Below are 22,657 nucleotides of genomic sequence, written 5' to 3' on the forward strand. Positions count from 1 at the left end.
ATGCAAACGAACATCTTCCTATGGGCCTCATGAAGGACTGAACCCACCCCGAGCCTTCTGCCACTTGGACAAAGGTGAACCCCAGGCTCTCAGTAAAGAACAGTTTTTACAATCCCCACCAGAGACAAAGATGTGAACAGGCTCTTGAGGCCACACACAGAAAAGAGAGAGAACTGTGGACTGTGACTCGTAAGCCCTCAGGCTTTGCTGCTTTAGCTGACACCAGTAACAACGCTTACAGCTTCCTTAAACCTCTGTTTTAGAAGGTGGCACAGTTCCACCTGCGTTAGACCAGATCCAACATGCCTTTGCAGTCAGCAAAGAGCTCAGGCATCACCACAAGAGGAACAATATGGATGAAACAGATCAATCAATCAATCATATTGTAAATTATCCTACTTCTCCCAAGCAGTGAATCAAAATTTCCATGATTGCCACAGACTTGGAGGTTTTTGTCAGCCCCTTCCCTGGCCTGGAAACCAAAGAGAGGTACATCATAAGAAGGTCCTGGCAAAGTAATCAGAGCATTATTTTCCCCATTTTGGGACAATATCACAACCTGCTTTTTTGTAACGCCTTTCCTCTAAGAAATACAAAGACCATTGTGCTGATCAGCGTCTCATCCACCAAAAACTTTGGGAAGCAAAACATGCTGTTCTGATATATGAAACTGAAAACACAGAAAAAAGGAATGACTTCATACAGCTTGCTAATGAGTCAACAGTCTCAGCAAGGCTGAGAAAGGAACCCATATCTCCTACCTTGCATCACTTGCTAATTATGCTACTGAAAAGCTTTGTTCAGAAGAAAGAAGCACCAGGCTGCAAGGCTGACTTCAAAAAAGTTCCTGCTTCAAGCAGGAGTCTGTGATCTTAATGCCCAATTCATGGCTTCAGGAAAATTTAGGGGAAGGTTCCCAGGAACGTCATTGATTTAAATCGGGACTGAAGAATAAGGGGAAGAAAGCTGTACTACACTGAATCTTGGGGACAACCTTTGAGGTAGAAGAAGGCAGATTAGAAGGATCACTGACCTCTCCCTCATCTTTTGAGAGTAGCTGTCCGCAAGAAAGAAAGTCTTCATATTTGGCAAAGGGGATGACAGGCTCTGGCAGCTCTCGAAGGTAAAGCTTCAGGAGGGACGCCACAGTGTGAACATCTGTGTTGCTGCAATAGAGAAGATGGAAGGAAATTTAGAAACCCACGCTACCCAAAAGCTTGATGCCTTTTGTTGGGGGTGCATCAAGGTCCCTCTTAGGGACAGGGACAAAGTCGGCCAATGGAAGGAAGCTGTTCTGCCACGTTTGTACTAGGCAGGAGGGTCAACCTGGCAACAAGGGGAATCTCCCATTTCGTCAAGATAGAAATGCCTCTCCGGCAATACAGGCAGTGGAAGGGGTATGCCCATGGCACTGCTTAAGGTAGGCTGGTGCTGTGGTTCCTCAGCCAGTGTGGATCAGGAATGTGAGCAATACAGTCCAGGCACAGCGATCATGTAGCACTGACAACAGAGCTCTGCATCCTCGTGCAATAGAACATAGCCTCTGATCCTCTCACTGATCTCTCCTGCCTGATACTCTCCCCGGCCAGCACCTGCCTGTGTCTGGTGGTCCAGGCTCCCAAGTGCCCTGGTCAATCATTCTGAAAAAGATGGAGGAAGCTGTATCTCCTCCATGCCCTCTCCTGCCGTTTGGCATGTCTGCCTGGCTTGTGAGTCACATGTCCTCCCCCAGGCTGGGGTACCTAGCATTTCCTAGCCCATCCATTATGCTGGGCTATCAGCTTTTCTTTTCTCTCCCACTCCAGAAACTTCTTTTTCTCTTCTCTCTCCTTTGCTTTAAGTTGGGGTTGAGGTATCAGATCCCATGATGAAGATGCACCTCCTCTTCCCTTTCCATTTCCTATCCAGTTTTTGATGTATGTTGATACCTTTCCCTCATCCCAAGTGTCCTGCTGTACAGCTTTGTCAATCTTTGCAGATGGCCTCCTTAAAGGTTTCGACCGCTGGAAGTCTCGACAGATTCTGTCACCAGCTCCCCACTGCCCACCGTTGCCCTAATAGTCTTTAAAGAGCTCAGAGGAAAACATCAGTAACCGTCAGGCCACAGAGCTTAAAACCCTCACTTCTATCTAAAAGCTGAATATCTTCTGCTTAGTATGTTTTTAAGCATTTTTGGAACACACAGCTAAAACAAAACAGGAAAAATTACAACAGGAACTGCCAGCAGCTACCGTTTGCTGCTAATCCTGATAACGCTATTCTTCTTAAACAGCTCCGTCATATTTGAGAATACCACGGTTTCACATAGTGGTTTTCTTCAGTTGATCGTAAACACTTTACAAATGAGGTCAGCACCCTTATTCTTTTCTTCTTTTTTAGTGTGGAGTTTCACGTGTGGATGGTGGATATGACCATCCCTCAGAAGCGGAGCCCAGGCTACAGCTTCAGGGCCGCTGGCTGCAGTTATGGTTTCATCCACAAGGGCATGTGAAATCCAGCCGAACATTCAATGGCATGGATGTGCAATCGGAGCAGACTGCTGCAGGTGCTTCCAAAACAGCAACACCTGGCCTTTCTTGAGAATATACATATGCATTTAAAATCCAAAAAGGGAAAGCAAGCCTTTTAAAAATAAATATTTTAATTATCAGTCAGCACAGAGATCCGATCCACTTGGGGCAGGCAGGCTCTAGCGTTTGGAAGGTCACTGTAGATGTCTAAAAGCACTGACTGCAGCTAAGCAAAAAAAGGATATTCCATTCACTGCACCTGGTTTGGAAACAAGTATATGAATTTCACACTTGCAGAAAATATTTGCTGCTGTCTAGGTATCCTAGGCCATACATGGATAGTTTTAGTTACGCGTAGAGAAAATTATGCTTGATAGGAGGTGAAGCATTTCACTTAGCCAGGATATAACCGCCTCTCCCTTGTCACTCTCTGTGACTACAGGCATCCAAGACCAGAAGGCACGACCTACAAGTCGCAGCGCCCATGGTGGGAAAGGCAGAAGGCAATGACTGGGCGACCCCCAGCTGTCGCACTGCTCGGGTACCCCTGGGCTTGCCTCCTTTAGCTCTGTACTGAACCCTCAGTTATCGCATTTCAGATCAACGACCCGAAACGCAGGCATTCCTTCACGGAGATCTTTATTGCCTCTCTTAAAGGTGAGACTTAGCACTGATCCATTTAACCAGTGCAGATGCCTATGGAAATAAAGGTGTTTCCTGCTTTAATAATGCTGGGGGGAGGCTCGGTTTATCTTCATGACAATGAATTTAGTACGGATTAGAATAAGGTAAAACATTAATGTGAAACTGTCCTTAATTATTTCCTTCCATAGATACTCCTGTTCCAGAATAAGAGCATTTTGCAAAATAACTTTGTTCACTTCCACATGAATTAAGATAATTCTAATTCTGAACTAGAACACCCAGATATTCAGTTAAAAGCACAAATATTTTGTTTAAGAAAAGATGAAGTGAGACAATTTGATGATTTCAAACTTTATTTTTTCATGAAAATATCTCTAAATATTTGACACTTCCATTTAGGGAGTAAATACTGACTGTGGTTAAGAATCAAAGAGAGGAGGATGGGTGGTCTGGGAATCTGAGGGGAGGGAAGAATTAGAAGAATGTTCCCAGTAAATTCTAAGGATATTCTTCCCAGGATGAGACCAAACACTGTGCTGCCCAGGCAGGGGAGCACCAACTCTTCCTGCAGCAGTAGGCGGGGATGCTACTGGCAATGTTGAGACTGGCTGCGGATCCAGGGGAAGGGATCCCCTAGGTTAATGTGCTGGCAATATACCAGATGCTGCCTGCACCACCTGGGAAGGCAGCGCTACTGAGCTCCTGCAAGAAGCGCAGCCAGGTGTCCAAGTCAAAATCCCAGACCTGATCCTACTTCTGGACCTGTGATAGCGCTTGGGCCACATCTACACAATGGCCTTGGATCCAAGTATCCCCAGAGTTCGAGGTCTCTGTTAGGGCCAAGGCCCATTTCTCAAAGCGCTGTTTAGGTTAGCACAATATCGACCTTCACTCTGTGTAGCACATACATACGAGAGAGGGAAGGAAATGCTTGTCACAGAGTATGAACAGGATTTGGCTGCAGGGGCCCTGAGACCATCTGCCCTCTGACCGCCCAGGCTCAGGGCCAATGTAGAGACAGCGCAGCTGAGAGCTGCCCCCCTTCCCTTGCTGACCTTGGGCAGAGCGCTCTGGGCCAGGGCTGACACTCTTCCCGTGGGAGCCAATATTAAGCTGAGTCTGTGCTGGGTCTGAGCTACAACTCCCGCTGCCTCACAGCCACATCTGTGCCTGGCTACAGACCCCGTTGATCTGGGCCTGGACCTGGACCTTGACTCATGGACAGATTATCTAGTCTGACCTTGGACCTGCCTCTTTGCTGGTGGAAGTGAACTTGCCTTGGACTTGCCTGGTGATCACTGGACTGTGCCACTGCTTCTGCCAGCCTTGTTACCACGCTTGGCTCCTGGCTCACCTTGCTTTGTGCAGCAGCTGGCCCTTGCTGCTCCGTGACGCTGGCACGGTCACCAGGACAAAAAGGCAGCTAGTATATCTTTGTACCAGGCAAGGAGCTATTACATTAACATTTTTATACTAAGAAGAAAAATGCAAAATTGCCATCTTTATTTCAGAAACATTTGTCTCGAGTTTTGTTGAAAATCAGAAGATATATTCAGTTTTGAAATAAATGTTCTGTCTCAGCTGCTGAAGTTGCAGACCAAAGAAAAAATCATTTTGGCCAAGAATTGTTCTGGGGTCAGAAAGTGCTTTGTTATGACACGCTGACCAATTCTATACAAACATCTACACATGGCATAACAGCCAGGGAAGATGTGTATGATGGTGGTGACTGTTCTGAAACCTGGTGTCAAAGGAAGGAGAAGAGTCAAGATATTGCCCCTGGGCAGATGTGCTGTGGTTACGCAAGGGAAAAGGCAACATCTGAAAGCAGTAGAAGATCTAGTTCACCTCTGTCATATCCATTTCTACAGTAGGACCCCACAAACTGCTGGGTATGCTGCGCCCAAATCTAGCAATGCCTTTCATTCAACATGTGCTTAAGCACTGGAGTAGCCCCATCCAGGTTAATGGGATCAATTTCTCCCGCTGCTCAAGGGCTCAGCTGAGTTAAGGCCTCCGCATCCAACACCATGCAGGAGAAAGACCCAGTGGCACTCTAACAGAAGAGGACGATGGTATGGAAAGAACATGTGAACTAGGACAGCCACCGCAAGGCCATTCCCGCCAGATTTTACAAGCCACAGATAAACCAGGCTGAATTTGGTGATGTCAACTCACCTGTCAAAAAGGGGCTTCTCTCCACAGTCAAAAGAATCCTGCAGATCTTTGACAAGGTTGGCTTGGCCAGGCATCCGAAAGAGCCCCTCCTCTGTAAGACCTCGCTCCCGAATAAAATCCACGCACTGTTCCACCAGCAGTGGGGCCAAGCGCTGGCCATACTTCCTCTCGTACTGTACGGTGTCCTCCAACCGCTGCCCAAAGATCCCTGCCAACAGAGAGCAAGAGACACGACTGGGTGTCAGCTTAAGCTCTTCTTGAGCTATCGCTCAAGATGTACAATGAGGGGAACTTCCATGTGGAGGGGGTGAATCTGTATGATGCCCAGTTTCCAACCGATTCAGAAGATTAAAATTATTTTTAAAACCAAGAATTATATGCTGAGTGATTTTTTTCTTTCCTACTTAAAAGTGCTTCAAACTATCCTAATATCCTAAGCCAGTTTATATCTCATTATACACGTGGAAGGTGGGGTTAAGATTATGTTTATGGTTATACTTAGCTGTGCTGAATCAGGACTAAGTGATCATACTTCCATGGCATCTTCTGTCCCAAGAATGCCAAAACAAAGGCTACATTGACTTACTTTATGGGACACGATTCCTTCCTGCATACACCCACTTCTTAGCTGTCACAGAGTTGTACTTCCCCTGCTTGCCGCTGCCCAGCCCAACAGGTAGCAATCCTGCTAGCAGAGGATTGCTAACATAAGAGAATACAGATGTCAACATTAAAACTGGCTACTGTGAAAATCCCCCACCATCCTGCAAGCTTTGCATTTTTATTTCTTTCCCTTTAATTCAAATTTCTGGATTAAAACACAGAGCAAAATGCATGCAAAATACATTGCCCTTCCTACTAAAACCTGTGTACTGTACTTCTTGTGCCTTGAACAGATCAGAAGCGCCCGATACTCTAAAACCAGGCTGGCCTAAGTAATTATTAAGTCAGATGTACTGTAGACATATATCGCCAAGTACGAAGTGCTGCCTCTCTCTCTGGGGATATTGGAGTGCCTGATCAATAGCAGCTGCTGAAGGCCACTATTGGCAGCAGATCTTTTTGACAACACAGAAGGGGCTCAGGCTGTGAGACCCAGAGGTCTTAGTTCAATCCCTGCCACTAGGAGACTGCTCCATCTAAAAGGACAGCTGCTGAGTTGTATTCTGAGACCCTAATTCTAGCACCCTACAAGGTGTGGTGGAGTCGGGGAGGAAAGCATCCAAGTTAACCATATTTTGGTAATAAGAATTCAGTAAGTGAGAGAATCCCAGAATCTACTCAATTTCAGATGAGACCAGCCCGTAGCAGTTAGGAAATTCTGTTCAAAAATTCTCAAAGAAACAGGAAGCTTTCCACAGATATGAAGGACCTTTGCATCATGCATTAAGCACTCGGTTAACCCTGTGGGTCTGAAAAAGGGGCAGCATGAGATACAGGAGTTGCACTGTGTTCACAACCCATAGCCAAAATCAGTGTTTAATGGATACGTGCTCATACCAGGCCCGGGGATTTGGTTGTTTCTCAAGCCTCCACATACTTTCCTGCTAGTAACCACATTTTCCCTTTTTATTTTAGTGCTATGTTCATGGGAGGCTGATAACTCCTGGCAGAAAGATTCCTAAGCACCTTTCACTGTCCTTCATGGGAGACGTCATGTCAAACCATACCTGCTTTCTATATTCAGTCCTACCCTGATGAATCCTCAGCAGCACAAACCTTTCACTATTGGCTTCCACTCCTTGAATGAAACACTCAGGAAGGATCCTAAAGTCCGATTTCCTTTCCCTGCCCATTTGTTATACATCAGAAGACAGAAACCTTCCTTACACCCCAGCCTACACAACTGCATTACAGTATCAGAGCTGGAGGGCCATGAAGAGTCTCAAAGGAAATTCCCTCCTTATCCTGGCAGGAGGGCATGCCCTAGAGCATGGGAGTGACTTATCTTTATCACTGTAAATATTGGCTTTCTTGCAGAGTAAAGGCTTTACTAGTTCTTGTTTCTAATCTGCTTGAATTTCACTGACACGGGTGTCTCTGATGTTAAGTTATAGGACAGAGAATCTCTTCCTGCTTTTGCACAGGTTGCTTTGTAGTCTCATCATGTAGTCCCTGCTGTCCTGACAGGGCACAGCAGAACTGCTTGGTATGTGGGGCTTAGCATTGTCCAAGGCTTTCCAGGGCACTTACAGAGGCTGGGCAGCCATGAAAGAACCACCTTTTTAGCCCAGTTTCCCAGATAACTTCTGGATCCAAGTCATAGCTAAAAAAGTGAAGTCTCCATGGCCTGTTCATATCTCAGCCTCTCTGCTGATCCCACTCATGGGGGGTGACTCTCAACATTGCATATAAGAGTAAATGCACACAGGAGTGATCCAGGTAACAAGAGTTGCAAGCTACAGCGCAGGCCCCTCAGCTGTGAAAAGCTGAGCGGGCCCATGCACCCTGTCTAACCCCCCTCATGCCATTCTGCTAGTCACCATTTCTCCCTCCTCCTCTGACCTGACTGTTTGATCTTGGGCCGCGGGCCAGTGCGAACCAAGGTCCTTCAGCATTAGTTACAGCAAGCTTGGGTCAGACCCTCAGCTGTGCACCTTAGAGACAAACCCCTCCATAGCCTATCATCAATTTCTGAGCCAGGCTTCCTCCCACCAAACCCATTTATTTCCCTAAAATGCTGCGTGGTGTTCATTCTTCCAGATGCAAGACATACAGGTTTATGGGGGGTCAGGCTGTGGTAGATATCAGGACAATTAGAGGATAGCAGCCCTGATTTCTCAAATCTCTCCTTGTTGAATCACAGCCCTGTTTCCTAAAGGGTCTGTCTAGAGAAGGCTCTGGGAAAGAGGTAAATGCTCTGTATTTCCCAGGTACAGAGCACAGAGGTACTGTTTTCCAGAAGCCCGTGTTCTGGTGTTCTAAACTTAACTCTGAGCAAGGACAAAGGCGATGTCAGACACACACATATGCAAGCACGCACAGAACAGCTGCATACATAATCTCCACTTGCAGTGTGAAGCTTTGTCTACTTTTCCCTAGCCTTGGCTGGTCTGTGGTCAGCAACATGCTGTAGTACATTTCAGGCAACATCAGTTCTTGCCTTCCCGGTCAACCTGGATCACAATGGCAGGAGCTTTCTGTAGGTACAATCAACCCATCAAGCCCAACCCGACTGCTAGGTAACAAGCTGACTGCAGCCAAGCAGAGACCACTGACAGAGGTTAAGGAATGTGATGCTAAGATAGCAGATAGAGATAGGAGGGTGACCTGCTTTGAGATTCAGAAGGACCAGCAGATGGCCCTTTCACAAGCACAGCATTAACATTGCTATGGGTGTTTGACGCAGAACCAGATGCTGAGGACCCTCTCTTTCGCCCTTCTCAGGCATGGAGGTTGGGTAACACCTTTTTCTCCTGGATGGAAACAGTGATCTTTGGAGGAAAAAAAGGCACTGTAATATTCTCCTACTGCAATACTGCTCACCCTCCCTTCACGCCATTTCAAATAGGTAAAAAGAAAAACCAGTCATAAAACCAAGACTGACATGACTGAGGATGAAGCTGATCCACCTATCATATGACAAGCGAAAGGAGCTGGCACAAGCATGGGTTTCTTATTGCGTGACAGCATGTACCGAAGGGCTGTGCAGGTGCCACTGCACAGCCCTCGCAGGTCATTTTTTTGCTGAGGGGAATAAAAGACCCTAAAGCCATTGCCAGGATGAAAGACTTCTTCCAGCCCAGCTCTCTTGGCTGCTTCCTACCTTGGTTTGGCAGCCCCACTCCAGCACAACTCCAATTGCAGATCTATGTTTTCTCTTTCCCTCAACGCTGAACCCTAATTTTCCAGGAAAGCACTAGAAAAGGTCACCAAGCATTGCACAGATGAAATATTTTGCCCAAGCCAAGTCTGTTCGTAACTACAACTTTCCCTTTGCAGCCCCAATTATGCTGCAGCCCTATGCTTTTTCTTTCTCTCTATCCTAGCCCTAATTTTTTTTTTTTTGCTGAGCCATAGATAAGGACTCCCCCACAGCAACTGCTCAGAAGAAAGATAGTTCCCAGGCCAAGTCTGTTGGAAGTAAGAGCACTAGGGTTGGGGCTTAGGGAGAGAAAGCGTAGAGCTGCAGTTAGGGCAGGGCTGGAAAGCTGGCCTTGGAGAAATCATTCATCTGTGCAGCTGTTGCAGAGCTTGTCTATGGCTTAGAAAAGGAAATCAGTGTTAGGGTTCAGAGAAGGAGCAAGCTAAGAGCTATCTTTGGATTGGGACTGGAAAGGGACTGTCAAAGGCAAGTTGGAGCTGCTGACAGTCCTGGGCTTGCAGAAATCTTTCCTCTGGGTAAATGCTGGGGGGGCCTTGATGAGGTCTACCCTTAGGAAAATAACCACTGGGATCCTCACTGCTGCACTGGCAGATGCACCAACTTCAGTCTCCCAGGGCTAAACAGGGCAGACAGAGGAGGCAGTGTCCTCCTAGCTCTGTAAAGCTCATCTCACTTCAGCTAGGTGTCAGAGGAGCTTGTAAAAGTGATGTAGTAAAAAGTTCCTGAAACTACCAGGATATGACAGCATCGCTGGGCTGGACAGAGTCTGCCCTGCTTTGCAAGGAAAAGCTAATGTGGAGCTAGTCACACACAGCCTCATCTGCCAGCTCCTCTAGGCACAGCCCTGTTTTTAATCACTGGGGCCTGCAGCTCAGACTGAACTTGGCAGCACTTCACTCCATTTGATGATCCTGCTGGAAGACATTAAAGTCTTTCTCTCCATTCAGAAGAAGGGGAGCCAGTGCCATCCAGTCACACTCCCAGACAGAGTTAGGCTGGAAATAAAGCCAAAAGCTTCTAGCAAACCAAGGGTTAACTTTCCTTGTCATACCCTTATCTATAGCCTGGCCCTTTTGTTTGGTTTCAAAGCAGAAAAAACCCAGCATGCTTGGGACCACATCCTTAATCTCCGATAGAGTCAAGAGATTCAAGCTACAGAATTTCCTTCCTCTACTCCAACAAGCTGTCTGTGTTCTTTAAAGATTTAGGTGGCTCTTTGTGGAAAAAGCGAGCCAGGAATGATGTACTGACTAAGACACAGACAGGCTCTCTGTCCTGGCCTGAATAGCTTACCCACCAGCTCCAGGCATACAAAGCCTATACATTCAGCTATGCTGTCCAGACATGCAGTGGGCAGAAAAATATATGCTCCCTACTTCATTTTTCCTCATCAGAGCTCTGATTTCAACCCAAATAAACTAAAGACAGAGATAATAAAGTCCGTTCTTAAGTAGGTTTTCTTTACAGGGAGGGCTGAGGACTCTGTATGTGCTTAAAGTGGGAAAAGTCCAGAACGTACGTCAGCTGTACGTTCAGCTTAGTACACACACGTTAAAAGATGTGCGGGAAGATAATCAGGCACACACCTGGATGCTGCTATACAGCAGTACATACACCCGCGCATGCATGTGGTGCCTCACAGACAGGCAGTTTACGGATGTAAAGACTGTGTACGTGCTCACCTGCACAGGTAAGCGTCTGCTTTTCCCTTCCCACATTCATGCTTAGGCTCCCATTTATCTGTCCCTCTCACACATGAAAGCACTGAGAAAAAATCATGGGCAGACATTCAGAAATGCATATGCTTCCAGAGCACAAAACACACACAAACCTATAACTCGCTTTTTCCCCTCCCGTGGCCCACCCAAGCGCATACTATGTGAATTACTGCAGCAGCAATTGAAAAAGGAGTTCCACGTTAGGAGCTGTACGTGCCTAAGAAAAGATAGTCCCTAACAACTAAACAATCCAGCCAGACAAAGCATGCAAGAACGGAGGAAAGGAAAGGAAGCAACAGATAATTAGGAATCAAAAGAAACTGATGAACTAACTTGCCCAAGGTCACACAAATGGGTCTGTGGTAGAACTTGGTGTCTTCTGACCCCATTCCCCACAAAGAGCAGCCGCCATGCACTAGGAGCCGACTGCTCTCATCCACATACAGCCATTTAAATATTTTATGTAAAAGCAAACAGAAGCACACCTCCCCAGAACTATCTTCAAATGCTAGCTTGGCATTCGGTAGTATTTTTGGCCGTAGCCTGGGTCCTTCCCACTCTTCCCCCCTTTGTAAAGCCAGCTCCTTTTTTAGATTCTTAGCTTCTGTCTGAGGCTAAGCTCAAATATCTGCTTTTCCTGTAGGAAAAGAAAACCATAACAAATCTAAACTCTGGAAAATCATGTCGTACCTCTTGTTCTTGTGCAGCACTCTGCTACATGACAGGCGCTGAGCTTCAAGCAGAAACCAGGCAGTGTCAGACAGCAGGAGCGGCAGAGAAAGAAAGTCCTGACTTCAGGCATCAGACACATTCTGAGTCCCAGCACTGGCAGCTTTCCATTCACCCAGCGCTACAGAGCGGAGAGCAGCCGATCTGCCCTGGGAGATAATCTCGGCAGCACATCTGGTCTTAGCTCCGCAACTCGGCATTAATTATGACTTGTGCAGAAAGCATTTGAAATATCCAATGAGATGCAGAGCTCCCCGGCTCCCTCCGCACGGGGAAGGAGAGAGGAGAAAGACAGGCAGGTAGAGTCTTGCCCACCCTCGAAGCTGCCGCCAATGTAAACAGCAGCTAAGTATGGGTCACAAGTTTTAACAGAGGCATCCCCCATCGGCTCTGTAATATATTCATGCTCTAATTGCTTGTCAGATCTATTCTAGATAGCTGGAAAAGCTGAGCAACAGTTGCTGTCTGCATGCCATGCTCTGGATCCCTTCCTGATACAGGCAATACTAGCTGTGCTGCAGGCAACCTGGTGCCCTGGTCTGGCCCCTGATCTGCTTGCGAAGCACCAGGAGCAGCAACCTCGTTTTGGAGGGGAACATCCCCCTGCCTCTTAGCCCTAGTGTGCTCTGAGAGTATCTCCACAGCTCTGGGACATGTTGGGAAGTTTTACACAGCTTAGGAAAAACTGCAATCTTTGACTTGTGCAGCATTTTTGTGCTTACAGCTTTAGCCCTTTGCAGAGAAGTTGCCTGATGATGAATAGTTCAGCTGACTAACTGGTAGGGGAAGGAACTACAAGCTCCTTACGTGTGAATGGATCCCCAGGACTCACTTGCAGGAGAACATTCACCCCCTTGACTCCTGCTCTCAGGTTAAGAAGCCTGTAGTTAAGAAAAACGCTTATCATGCAATGCCCCGTGCAGTTATACAGAGGTCAGCCCTCCATCACATTTACAAAATGCACTCACATGACTGCAGATCTGCAGCAGTCACCACCCAAAACATTTGCACCAAGCTTCTGGGGATTTTTATCAAGTTTGGTTAACTCCATCTCCCTCTGCAGGGGAAAAACAGAGAATTATCTCTGTCGGCAGCTGCTTATCTGCTCCTGTTATTAAAATACCATGTCTGTGATCACTGTATAGACCACACTCATTTGAACTTAGTGGCCCACCACTTTCTTAGCTACACTCTGGCTCAGTTTGAACACACATGTCAGAGAAGATACTGACCCCCTAGTGAAGCTCTGAGGCAATGTTGTCCCACAACTCAGGAAACTCAGGATCAAACTCTATCTCTACATTCTCTGTTTTCACCAAAAGCTCCTGAAGAAATGACTGTCTCTCACTACAGGTGAAGGCAGTACCAGGATCGAAAGCTCCAGTTCTTGAACGGCAAGCAGTAAGTTATTCCTTAGGTATTCAAGGTATACCTTGAATAGCACGGTATCGCACAACAGACACCAGAAGCCCAGACAATACACTAGACAGTATTTAAAGCCCACTGAAGAATATTTGGAAAGTGATGGAGGTCCTTAAACAAAAGGTACAAATGGGGTCCTGGGTATTCTTCACCCTTCTATTATCGTCTGTTCCCCTGTGGTGAACGCAGCAGGCTGCAGGTCAGGGAGCGCCTGCCCGCAGTGTTAACTGGAAGCAGGACCAACCTTTTTCTGAATGGCTGAGACACCATCAGGATTTTTGGCACTATTCCTGGAACAATGCCTCAAAACGTGCCACCTCTGCTAATAACATTATGGAGCCTGGGACTCAATGTTTGGGATGGGAGCCCAGGAGGTAACAAATGCAGACTTTCGTTCTTCCATGCACTTCTCCATTTCTGTTTTCCATCTCTCAAACACAAGGACAAGGAGGCATCCAGTGAAATAGAACATCATGTTGTTTAAAATGGATATTTTTATATCCAAAGTATGGTTAACCTGTGAAATTCACAGCCTCTCTGTGGCCAAGGACACAGCATGACTCAAAGCATGATTAGACTTCAGCATAGTTTATAATACTGTGAGCTGTATGAGATGATGAAGACAAGGTAAACTCTTCTCCAAAGAAAGAGCAAACACTGATCTCTGGTGAGAGAAAAAAGCAGAAGGAGCACATGCTTGCTCACATGAGCATCACAGCTAAAGTATAAAACCACAGCCGCTCCAGTGTTGTTCCCTGCACATGGTAACTCTGCAGCTATAGGTGTCCTGTGAGAAGAATGCAACATTGCGCTGCATATCTACACACTCCAGTTATCACCTATCTCCTTATAGGAAAGAATTCTGAATCCCCTCCAAAACATTGTGTTAAAAATAATGACTTAGACCACCGAATATAATGAGACTGGAATAAAAGTCAATATATATATATTTTTTTATTTACTTTGCCTTCTGTGTTTTGAACTTCCAGGTCACACTTGGATCCTGCCTCCTCTGGCAACCACATTTCTCAAAAATGAAATCCAAGATTCACACACAATCACTGGATCACAGGGGCTGCAGACTCCAGAAGTATATTGATACTACAAGAATAGCAATACAATCCAGAGACCTGGCCACGTTGCATATAAACTACCATCACAGTTTTCACCTGGAGATCTCCCCATACACATGTGCCAAGGGGAGAAGGGGTAATGGAGACTGAACTTCCTTTTTCCTCACTGGTGTGAATTTGTTTAGCTGTAAAGAAGTTTACCACTGGGTGGCTCTTATTTTCCTAAAGAAGATCTTAGGTTTCTGAAACTGTTTAGCAAGTAAATCTCACATGAATTTGCTGCTGGGGAGCTGGAGGCATTTTCTTTCCTGGTGTCGTTGTATGGAAAGAGTCCTAGCAATGCTCTCATGAGCAAGTGCCACCACAGATATTCTGCTGCAGGTACCAGAACAGGGAGAAGGCATCCTGCCTGTACTTGTCACTACAAGCCTTGAGACTGGCTGGGAAGTTCACTACAGCTCTCACAACCTCTGAAAATCCAGGTATGTCTCAGGCTTGGCATCTAACTCGTGTCAAATTCAGTCTTGAATCTGGTTGCAACAGACAGGAATGGTGAACCTGCATGAACTCAGAAAATATCCCTCCTCATCTGTGGTTGTGAGCAAACTTGTTGGCTTGCACAGCTCTAGCAAGTGCCCATAGGGTGCGGGTATTTTTAGACATTGTCTTAAACAGAGTATTAGCTATTAAACAGGTATACTCGAGTGGACCTGCCTGAGGGAGCTCGGATCTAGGAAATTGCTTCGTCTACTTGTACAGAAAGGGCCTAGCGGCAAAGTTAGAATCAGAGCTGAAGTTCCCTAATTTTCAAGTAAGTTGAGCCTCGTACAGACCCATTTTTTAACCCAGGCAAACTCGGGCACTTGAACATCTCCTTGTAACTGTTGAAAGCTGGCAGTGAAACGGCTACAAGTGGTCAGTCACAGGGCTGAACCCAGCAGAAAGACTTCAACAGTATGTTCCGAGTATGGAAAATTTCCCTTCCTGTTTCCTCCCTCTCCAAACCCTTTGGACGGATCCTTCTCTGAACAAAACGATGCCCCTACACCCCTCCCCTGCTCTGGCCTGGGGTCTCAACATTTACTGCTGAAGTGGAAGCTTCTAAGAGTAAACAGGCTTCTGCTTACTGACTGATAAACCAGTTCGCCCTGGGTTAAAAGCTTAGCAAACAGCTACATTCATCCTTCTATAACAGCAGATTCTGCCTAACCTGTGTGAGGTGTTTTCCCATCTCTAAAATAAGTCAGGAAAGGAACTGATTGAGCAGCACCGTAAATTACCCTGTCGTGGACTCTGACCAGTTTATGCTCTAAATTTAGCTTACAACAGTTTGCTCACACTAAAAAAGATGATAAACAGACCTAAACATCACTTAACCACAGCGTTCTGAATCCAGAGCCAACCCCCTGTGTTTATTGGTCTATTTCTCTCTAAACAAAGGCAAGAAGCATTTAGAGAACAAAACATCAAGAGCAGCAAAAAATGTCTTTCAGCAAGCAGTGATCTGGACAAATGTGCCCTGGAAAATTTCTTTCTCCCCACGACATAAGAACATCTTTTACAGAACTTTTTATTTACTGACTCTTGCACAGGCCCGTCTACATTCAATGGGTAGCTTCCATAGGCTTGGCTGAAGCTAAGTCTGTAGAAAGCATCTGACAAGCAAATCTTCTCTTTCACATGCACTGCATGTCGATGTCCCCACTGCACAGAAAAGTTTTACAAAAATTCTGGGTGTAAGGAAAAAATAGTTATGACACAGTATAATTGTTGCCACCAGTGTCTCATCGCTAGAGAAGGATGAGAATTCCAGCTGTGGGTTCAAATGCAGGGATCACAGAGTCTGAAACCTGTTGCTGATCCTCGACTCTAGTACAGAATGAAATGAGCCACCTGGATTTCTGGCCATCCTGGAACCTGGCAATGCCTTTAATCTAGGTTCACAACCAAAATTTGGAAGACCAGCCCCTTTTATCCATTCAGAAAACTGAACAAGCTTAAGGTCCTCAAGCCTTCCCATATCCCAAGCCTGAGAGACTGATAACCTAAGCGCAATCAGTCACTGAGAAGGAGACAGGATCAACACTGAACACATGGGTGCTTATCCGAATCAAACTTCATCATAAACACCCCTGTCAATCTTTAACCAGCAATTGTAAAACTCACCACCAGATACATTGCATATGGCTTCACTTTGTTGCTTCCTCAAACTCAATAAATGATGAAAATCTGTTAGCTAATTCCCAATCATTTACCTTTATCCTCCACTATCCAACTAAAATTCTCAATGTAAAGCATAACTTATACCTTCATCACCCCAGCATAAAGGTCATGGCCTGAGTTCTAGCAACACCTGAACCTACCTGGCTGTGCTTGGGGAGGGGATGGCAATTGGTAAAATGGATAAAAGATTTCAGTAAATCTGCTGGTCTTTCAGGAACACTTGTAGAAGAGGTCAAGGGCTGAATGTTCCCTTCTCTGACCTGCAACTCAGAAGGTGGGAAGGGGAAATTGCAAGACCGATTACATCATGAGGGAGGAGAAGAAAACAGGAGCAACTGTGAGGGGTAGAAGAGTAACCTTTAGAAAGGAAATAGGAAAAGAGAGAGAGGGTGAATTTTTTTTGTTTTCAGCTCTTAAATGGTTAAAATCGTAACTTGCAAGGAACAGGCTACCATTCCCCTTCAGTAAGCACATATCCTCATAACATTCATCAAAGGACTAATATAGAGAAATTAAAATACTTGCCTGCAAGCTGAGAAACACCACAGGAACATGTTTGTCCCATTAATCATACACTGCCAGGACGTGCAGTAAGAACCATGAGTGTTTTAAAGACTGTCAGCTTTCAAACATCAAGCATGAGTCTAATGATTACAAGAATGCTCTCAGTGAGAAACCACCAGTGTAGGAGGTGGCACTGGTCAGACCATGTGCTACTGGCTGTAGCCACCAACAGTGTAACAAATGCACAGCCACTATCACCTCTCCATGGCACTCAGTAGCTGAAAAGAAGAGGAGAAAAACCTGCTATCAAAGCAAACGCAAGCTGCACCATATTTTATCTAAAGCTGGATTGCTCTTAGCAATACAAGGTATTTGAAGCTAATGACTCCCTCCAGAACGACTTCTTCCACAGCCCAGGTAGACTTATCTTCTATGAACCTATTTAATTCTATTTTTGATCCATTTATTATTTTTGTTTGCATGTCTTGTGACGCTGAGTTTTAGAATTTAATTGTGCCCTGCATGAAACACCTTTTTTCCTTGCTTCAAACCCCATGACTGTGCAGTGTCCCAATCCTCCTTACATTTTATCCATCAGGTCTTTTCCAAGACCCTTTTCAAAGTTGGGTGTTTTTTTGTTTGTGGGTTTGTTTGGTTTGGGTCGGGTTTTTTTGAGGAAAGGGGTTAAGTTGGATAGATTTTACATCTTAATGGCTTACACAATCTCTGGAGTACAAGACCAATTCAGGGTAGATCTTATATTAAAAGTTCTACCCTGAGCTTGAAAAACCTTTCCTAGCACAGGTTCCATCCAAATGGAAACCTTCCCATGTGACATTTCATTTTATCAAATGAGCATTTCCTAACAAAAAGACATTTCATCAAGCACATCCCATGAAAAGCTTTACCCTGCTCACCTGCAAATGTAACCAAAGTAATTTCCATTTGTAGTTCTTGTCTATCTGCTATCTGGTCGAGCAGAAGCACTGAGAAGGATTCTTGCTCAGCTGCCTGTCACTCCCCAGCTCTGGATGCCCGCTTTTTGGTGCCAGGACTGTCCACGCTAACAAAGTACTACAAATCCATTCACCTGATGCCAGGCAGCATCACCCTTCAGAAGCCATGGAACTAAGCTGGTCAATGACAGCTGGAGATACAGCGTTGCAGTGCAGAACTTGCGCTGCTGCCTGCGGCTTTTGAAACCAGTTGCGGGGGACTTGCCCCTCTGACAAGCCCTGACACAGTTCTCCGGGAATACCTGTTTCTGCTCTGCGATGACCAGGCTACTGCATGGTACTGGTGCTTGGGCACTGGTACTGAATGGCACTTAAAACCTTTGGCCAGCATCTTTAAAGGTGAAATATATACAAGGAGTGAACTAAAGAAACGTGAAAGTTACGAATTTTACAAGGAAGTGGAGCAGCCGTCTGACTTCTAAAGGTAGGATCTGCAAAAGTCCATAAAGAACACCTTTTGCCCTTGACATGCTTTTGTTTTGCTTTTAGTTTTACGCCCTTCCATTGAGTATTTATACACACTGATAAGATCCACTCTGAACCTTCTCTTCTCCAGGCTAAACAATCCCAGCCTTCTCAGCTTCTCCTAGTTTTACATCACTTGCTGCAATCCTTTAATCATCTTAGTGGCCTTTCACTGGACTTACTCCAGCAAGCCCACGTCCTTCTTGTCCTGGGAAGCCCAGAACTGGACAAAACACTCTAGATGCGGTCTTACTAGTGCTGAGGGGAAGGCTCACCTTCCACAGCCTGTTGGCAATGCTCTTCCTAATGCAGCCCAGGAATCTGTTGGCATTCTTTGCCACAAGGGTGCATTGCTGGCTCATGTTCAACTTGTTGTCCAACAGCATCCCAGGTGCTTCTCTGCAAAGCTGCTTTCCAGACAGTCAGCTCCCAGCATGTACTGTTGCCTAGGTTTATTCACCCCCAGCTGCAGGACCTCGTATTACTCTCTGTTGAACTTCATGACGTTCCCGTCAACTCATTTCTCCAGCCGGTTGAGGTCCCTCAATGACGGCACAACCATCTGATGCACCAACTATTCCTCCCAATATCATCTGCAAGCTTGCTGAGGGTGTACTCTGTCCCATTATCCAGGTCATTAATGAAGCTGTTAAACAGTACTGGCCCCAGTGCCAGCTGCTGAGGTGTACCACTGATGACTGGCCTTCAGATGGACTTTGGGCAGCTGATCACAATCCTTTGAGCACAGCAGTCCAACCAGTTTTCAATACACCTCACTGCCTATATCTAGTCTGTACTTGATGTGTTTGTAAATGAGGATATTACTCGAGGTAGTGTTGAAAGCCTTGCTAAGGTCAAGACAAACAATAACCACTGCTGTTCCCTCATTCACCTTTCCATCATAAAAGGCTATCAGGTTGCTCAAGCATGACTTCCCCTTCATAAATCCATGCTGACTACTCCCACTCACCTTTTTGACCTTAACATGTTTGGAAATTATTTCTGGGTTTGTTTGCTCCATCATCTTCCCAGCAACAGAGGTGAGGCTGACCAGCCTGTTGTTCCCTAGATCCTCCTTCTTACTCTTATTGAAGATAGGAGTCTTCAGGGACCTCCCCCAATCACCATGTCTTTTCAAAGATTATCAAGAGTGGCCTCACACATTGGACATCTCCCTCAACACTTGTGGATATATCCCATTAGGTCCCATGAACTTGGGTATATCCATTTTCTGCAAATGTTCCCTAACCTGATCATCCTCTGCTAAGGAGAATTATTCCTTGCTCCAGGCTTTCTCCCTGGCTTTAGGGGCTAAGGAATGATGAAGACAAACCTTACCAGTAAAGTCTGAGGTGAAGAAGGCATTCATCAAGTACCTTGACTGTTTTTATGCCCTTCATCGTCAGGACTCCTTCCTCTTTCAGTAATGTGTCCATATTTTCCCTGGTCTTCATATTGTTGATCTGCCTGAAGAAGCCTTTCTTGTTGCCCTTCACAGTCCCCACCAGATTCAACTCCAGGTGAGCATTAGATTTCCTAAGTCAATTCCTCTGTGTCCAGAGAGTTTCTTTATATTCCTTTTAGGTTACCTGTCACTGCTTCCACTCTGTTCTGACAAATCTTTGTCAGGAGCTCCTTTTTCATCCTCGCAGGCCCCTGCCACCTTCCCTTGGTTTCCTGCACATGGGGAGGACTGTTCTTAAACTTGGAGGAAGTAATCCTTGAAAGTCAGTGAGATCTCCTGGACCCCCCTTCTCTCCAGGACCATATCCCATGGGATTCTTCCAAGCATATCCTTGAGAAGGCCAAAGTCTGCTCTGCTGAGGTCCATGGTTGGGATCCTTTTATTTGCCTTGCTGAACAATGTCTTTCAGAGTGTCTCTTTTACAGGTAGTCATGACCTCAGGCAAGTTACCCGATTGCTCAATACCTCAGATTCCTCCTTTACAAAAAAAGAAGACAATAGCCTTTCCCTACCTCAAGGCTGCATCATGATGGTAAAACACATTGGTCATAAAGCAGTAATAGAAGCCCCAGATATATCTGACAGAGATAATTTAGAAAAATTATTTAATCAGATCTCAGAAACGGATCTTAAAACTTTCTCTGTTATAAGCAGTTTTGGCAGCAAGATCCACTCCCAACTTCTACTTCTTCTGCTTCTACTCTGTGTCTTAGTTTCTATATCCACAGGTGCTTAGGATACCTTTGCCTGGGGTAAGGCTAACTAGCACCTCCTCACAGATGATTCATGTGTCCGCTAGTCCTGGGCAGATATCTGAACTCATGACCCCCATCATCTTTCTCTTGCTCTTCCCTTGGTTGGGCCCACTTCCCAGCGTGAGACAACACTGAAGTGCAAACACTGATAAGCCTCATCAGGCGCCAGCTGTCTCTGCGCGGAGATAACGGCACATATCGGGCACAGCAAACACCCAGCCTCACTCCCCACGCACCTGTGGGAGCCTGCACAAGGGAAGCCCACCATGCCACCTAGTGAAGGGGCTCCTCTCGGCCCAGCCAGGAATCCTGGTTGAGGCTGTCACTCTGGGAGAGCCCTCTAGCAAGTCAGGGAGCAGAAACCTCCTCTCTGACTTCACATTAAGCAGAGAACAGAAGCCACCTCCCTGTTCGTTACTGTGGTATTTTAGCATCTTAAATTCACTGAAACGTTTCTATGCTCATGATGCCCGTGGTAGAAAATCCGCATCTTACAGGTGGGGAAATTAAACTTCGGACTCCCAAGACTTAACATCATATCCTAGCTCCTAAACAGTCTGGCATCCTGGTGGACATGCATCTAATACCAATATCTGACCCTTCAAAACAGTCATGTTTTGCTCTCATGTAAATGATATCTGAAAGACGTTTACTCGTCTAAAACAGCGTCCCTAATTAGGCTTATGTAGAGCTATTCTTCCATCACCCACAATGACACGGAGCCAGGTATTAAATTACACCTCAGACACTTGTCCCCAGAGTCTGCAGCTCTCCCCTAATGCAAGACACGGTCTGCACAGGGCCCTGGTTGCCAGCAAAAACATCCTCTGTGCTGTTTTGCTGGCAGGCGAAGAAAGAATCCACACATCATGGTTTATCTATATGGAGAAGAGGACTGGAATTAATGATAGCAGGGTGGCTTCCTCAGTAGACACTTCTTCAGAGCCCACCAGTTAAAAAGTGACTCTTTCTCCTGAATGGAGAAACCACTTGTGGAGCCCTTGCAGCACAATTTCTTTGTCACAGGGTAAAGTTCTCCATGTTTGCCTAAAGGAAGCACATCCCTTCCCACTGCCTCACATCCCCTCCATCACAAGGAACTGATGAAATCTTGGGATGATGATGAGGAGAAATTAGGATAAAGTAATGGAGAAAGAAAGGGGCTGTGGCATGCATTTCTGGCAGAGGAGCAAGGAACTGCTCATGGCAGGAATATGTAAACAGAAGAAAACAAACACAAACATAACACAAGTTTAACAGAGAACGTGTCCCTGTGCAGTGCTGATTGTGTGCTGAGCTGCGAGAGAGAGGTGTGCCACTTGGCTTTCACATCAGGCACCAAAAAACTCAGCTTTTGTACCTCATGGCCCAAAATTCAGTCCTAGGCACATAATGTTTTACCTCTGACGCAAGACAGAAATGAGGAAGGCGTGCCAACCGAGAGGTGAGAAGTACAGCCCCCCGTACACGTACAGAGTGAGGAGTGACCTCCTCTCCTCCCAGCCACATCGAACACGTTCGATGCACCCACCTTCGGAGGACGCTGGCAGGCTCACTCTCACCCACGCCTGTGGCCACCAACCCTTTGCATTCAGCACTATTTAGCCACAAGCACTCTGTACTAAGAGCAGCTGCAGAACAGCGTGACTGTAGGGCACTCTGGCGAGAGGGACTCTCCAGACAAATTTTAGTGGCGCAAACTCATAGCACAATCTGTTTGTCACGGAGGTGACAAACCCCCTGTCAGGATGCGCTCCAAATCTCACTTTTATCAAGCCCCTGTGTCAAACTCTATTCTTAAAGACGTAATGAAAACATACAGAGTACTCTCAAATCTCAGTTTACAAAATCTTCTGCTGTGAATGAGATGGACTAGACTCAAGAATTCAGGAGCCTGAAACTCAGGGAAAGTTGTTAGAAATTATTTTCCCCATAAACAAGACAGCTCTTCTTCAAAAGGTTTAGTAACTCTAGGTTTTTATTTTAAGGAAACATTTGAAGTGTATTTCAAAGCACACATTCCATATGGCTTTTAAGCCTGAATGTGTCTCCTATTAATAATTTGGGATCCTCAGCAGCTTTGGGGAGTTTTCTGCTTTATTTTAAGAAGCCTTTGCTGTTCAACTTT

At 45.8% G+C, this 22,657-nt stretch overlaps 1 protein-coding gene across 6 annotated transcripts in view; it reads right to left on the reverse strand.

Moving 5' to 3' along the window:
• Window positions 1-22,657, reverse strand: part of ARHGAP22 (Rho GTPase activating protein 22) — a 107,259-nt gene that overhangs the window by 20,289 nt on the left and 64,313 nt on the right. For 2 of the 6 annotated variants that reach the window (XM_075107514.1, XM_075107509.1), the window contains exons 3-4: window positions 5,334-5,541; window positions 1,034-1,166 (exon numbers count right to left, since the gene is read on the reverse strand). In XM_075107514.1, the coding sequence (XP_074963615.1) occupies window positions 1,034-1,166; window positions 5,334-5,541 (341 nt within the window). Of the gene's footprint in view, window positions 1-1,033; window positions 1,167-5,333; window positions 5,542-10,841; window positions 10,926-11,210; window positions 11,316-11,567; window positions 12,138-19,647; window positions 19,744-22,657 lie in introns of those variants that run through there. The other 4 variants (XM_075107512.1, XM_075107510.1, XM_075107513.1 and 1 more) reach the window with 4 other exon arrangements.

This window comes from Phalacrocorax aristotelis, chromosome 12 (genome assembly GCF_949628215.1).
Source record: "Phalacrocorax aristotelis chromosome 12, bGulAri2.1, whole genome shotgun sequence".
Lineage (NCBI taxonomy): Eukaryota > Metazoa > Chordata > Aves > Suliformes > Phalacrocoracidae > Phalacrocorax > Phalacrocorax aristotelis.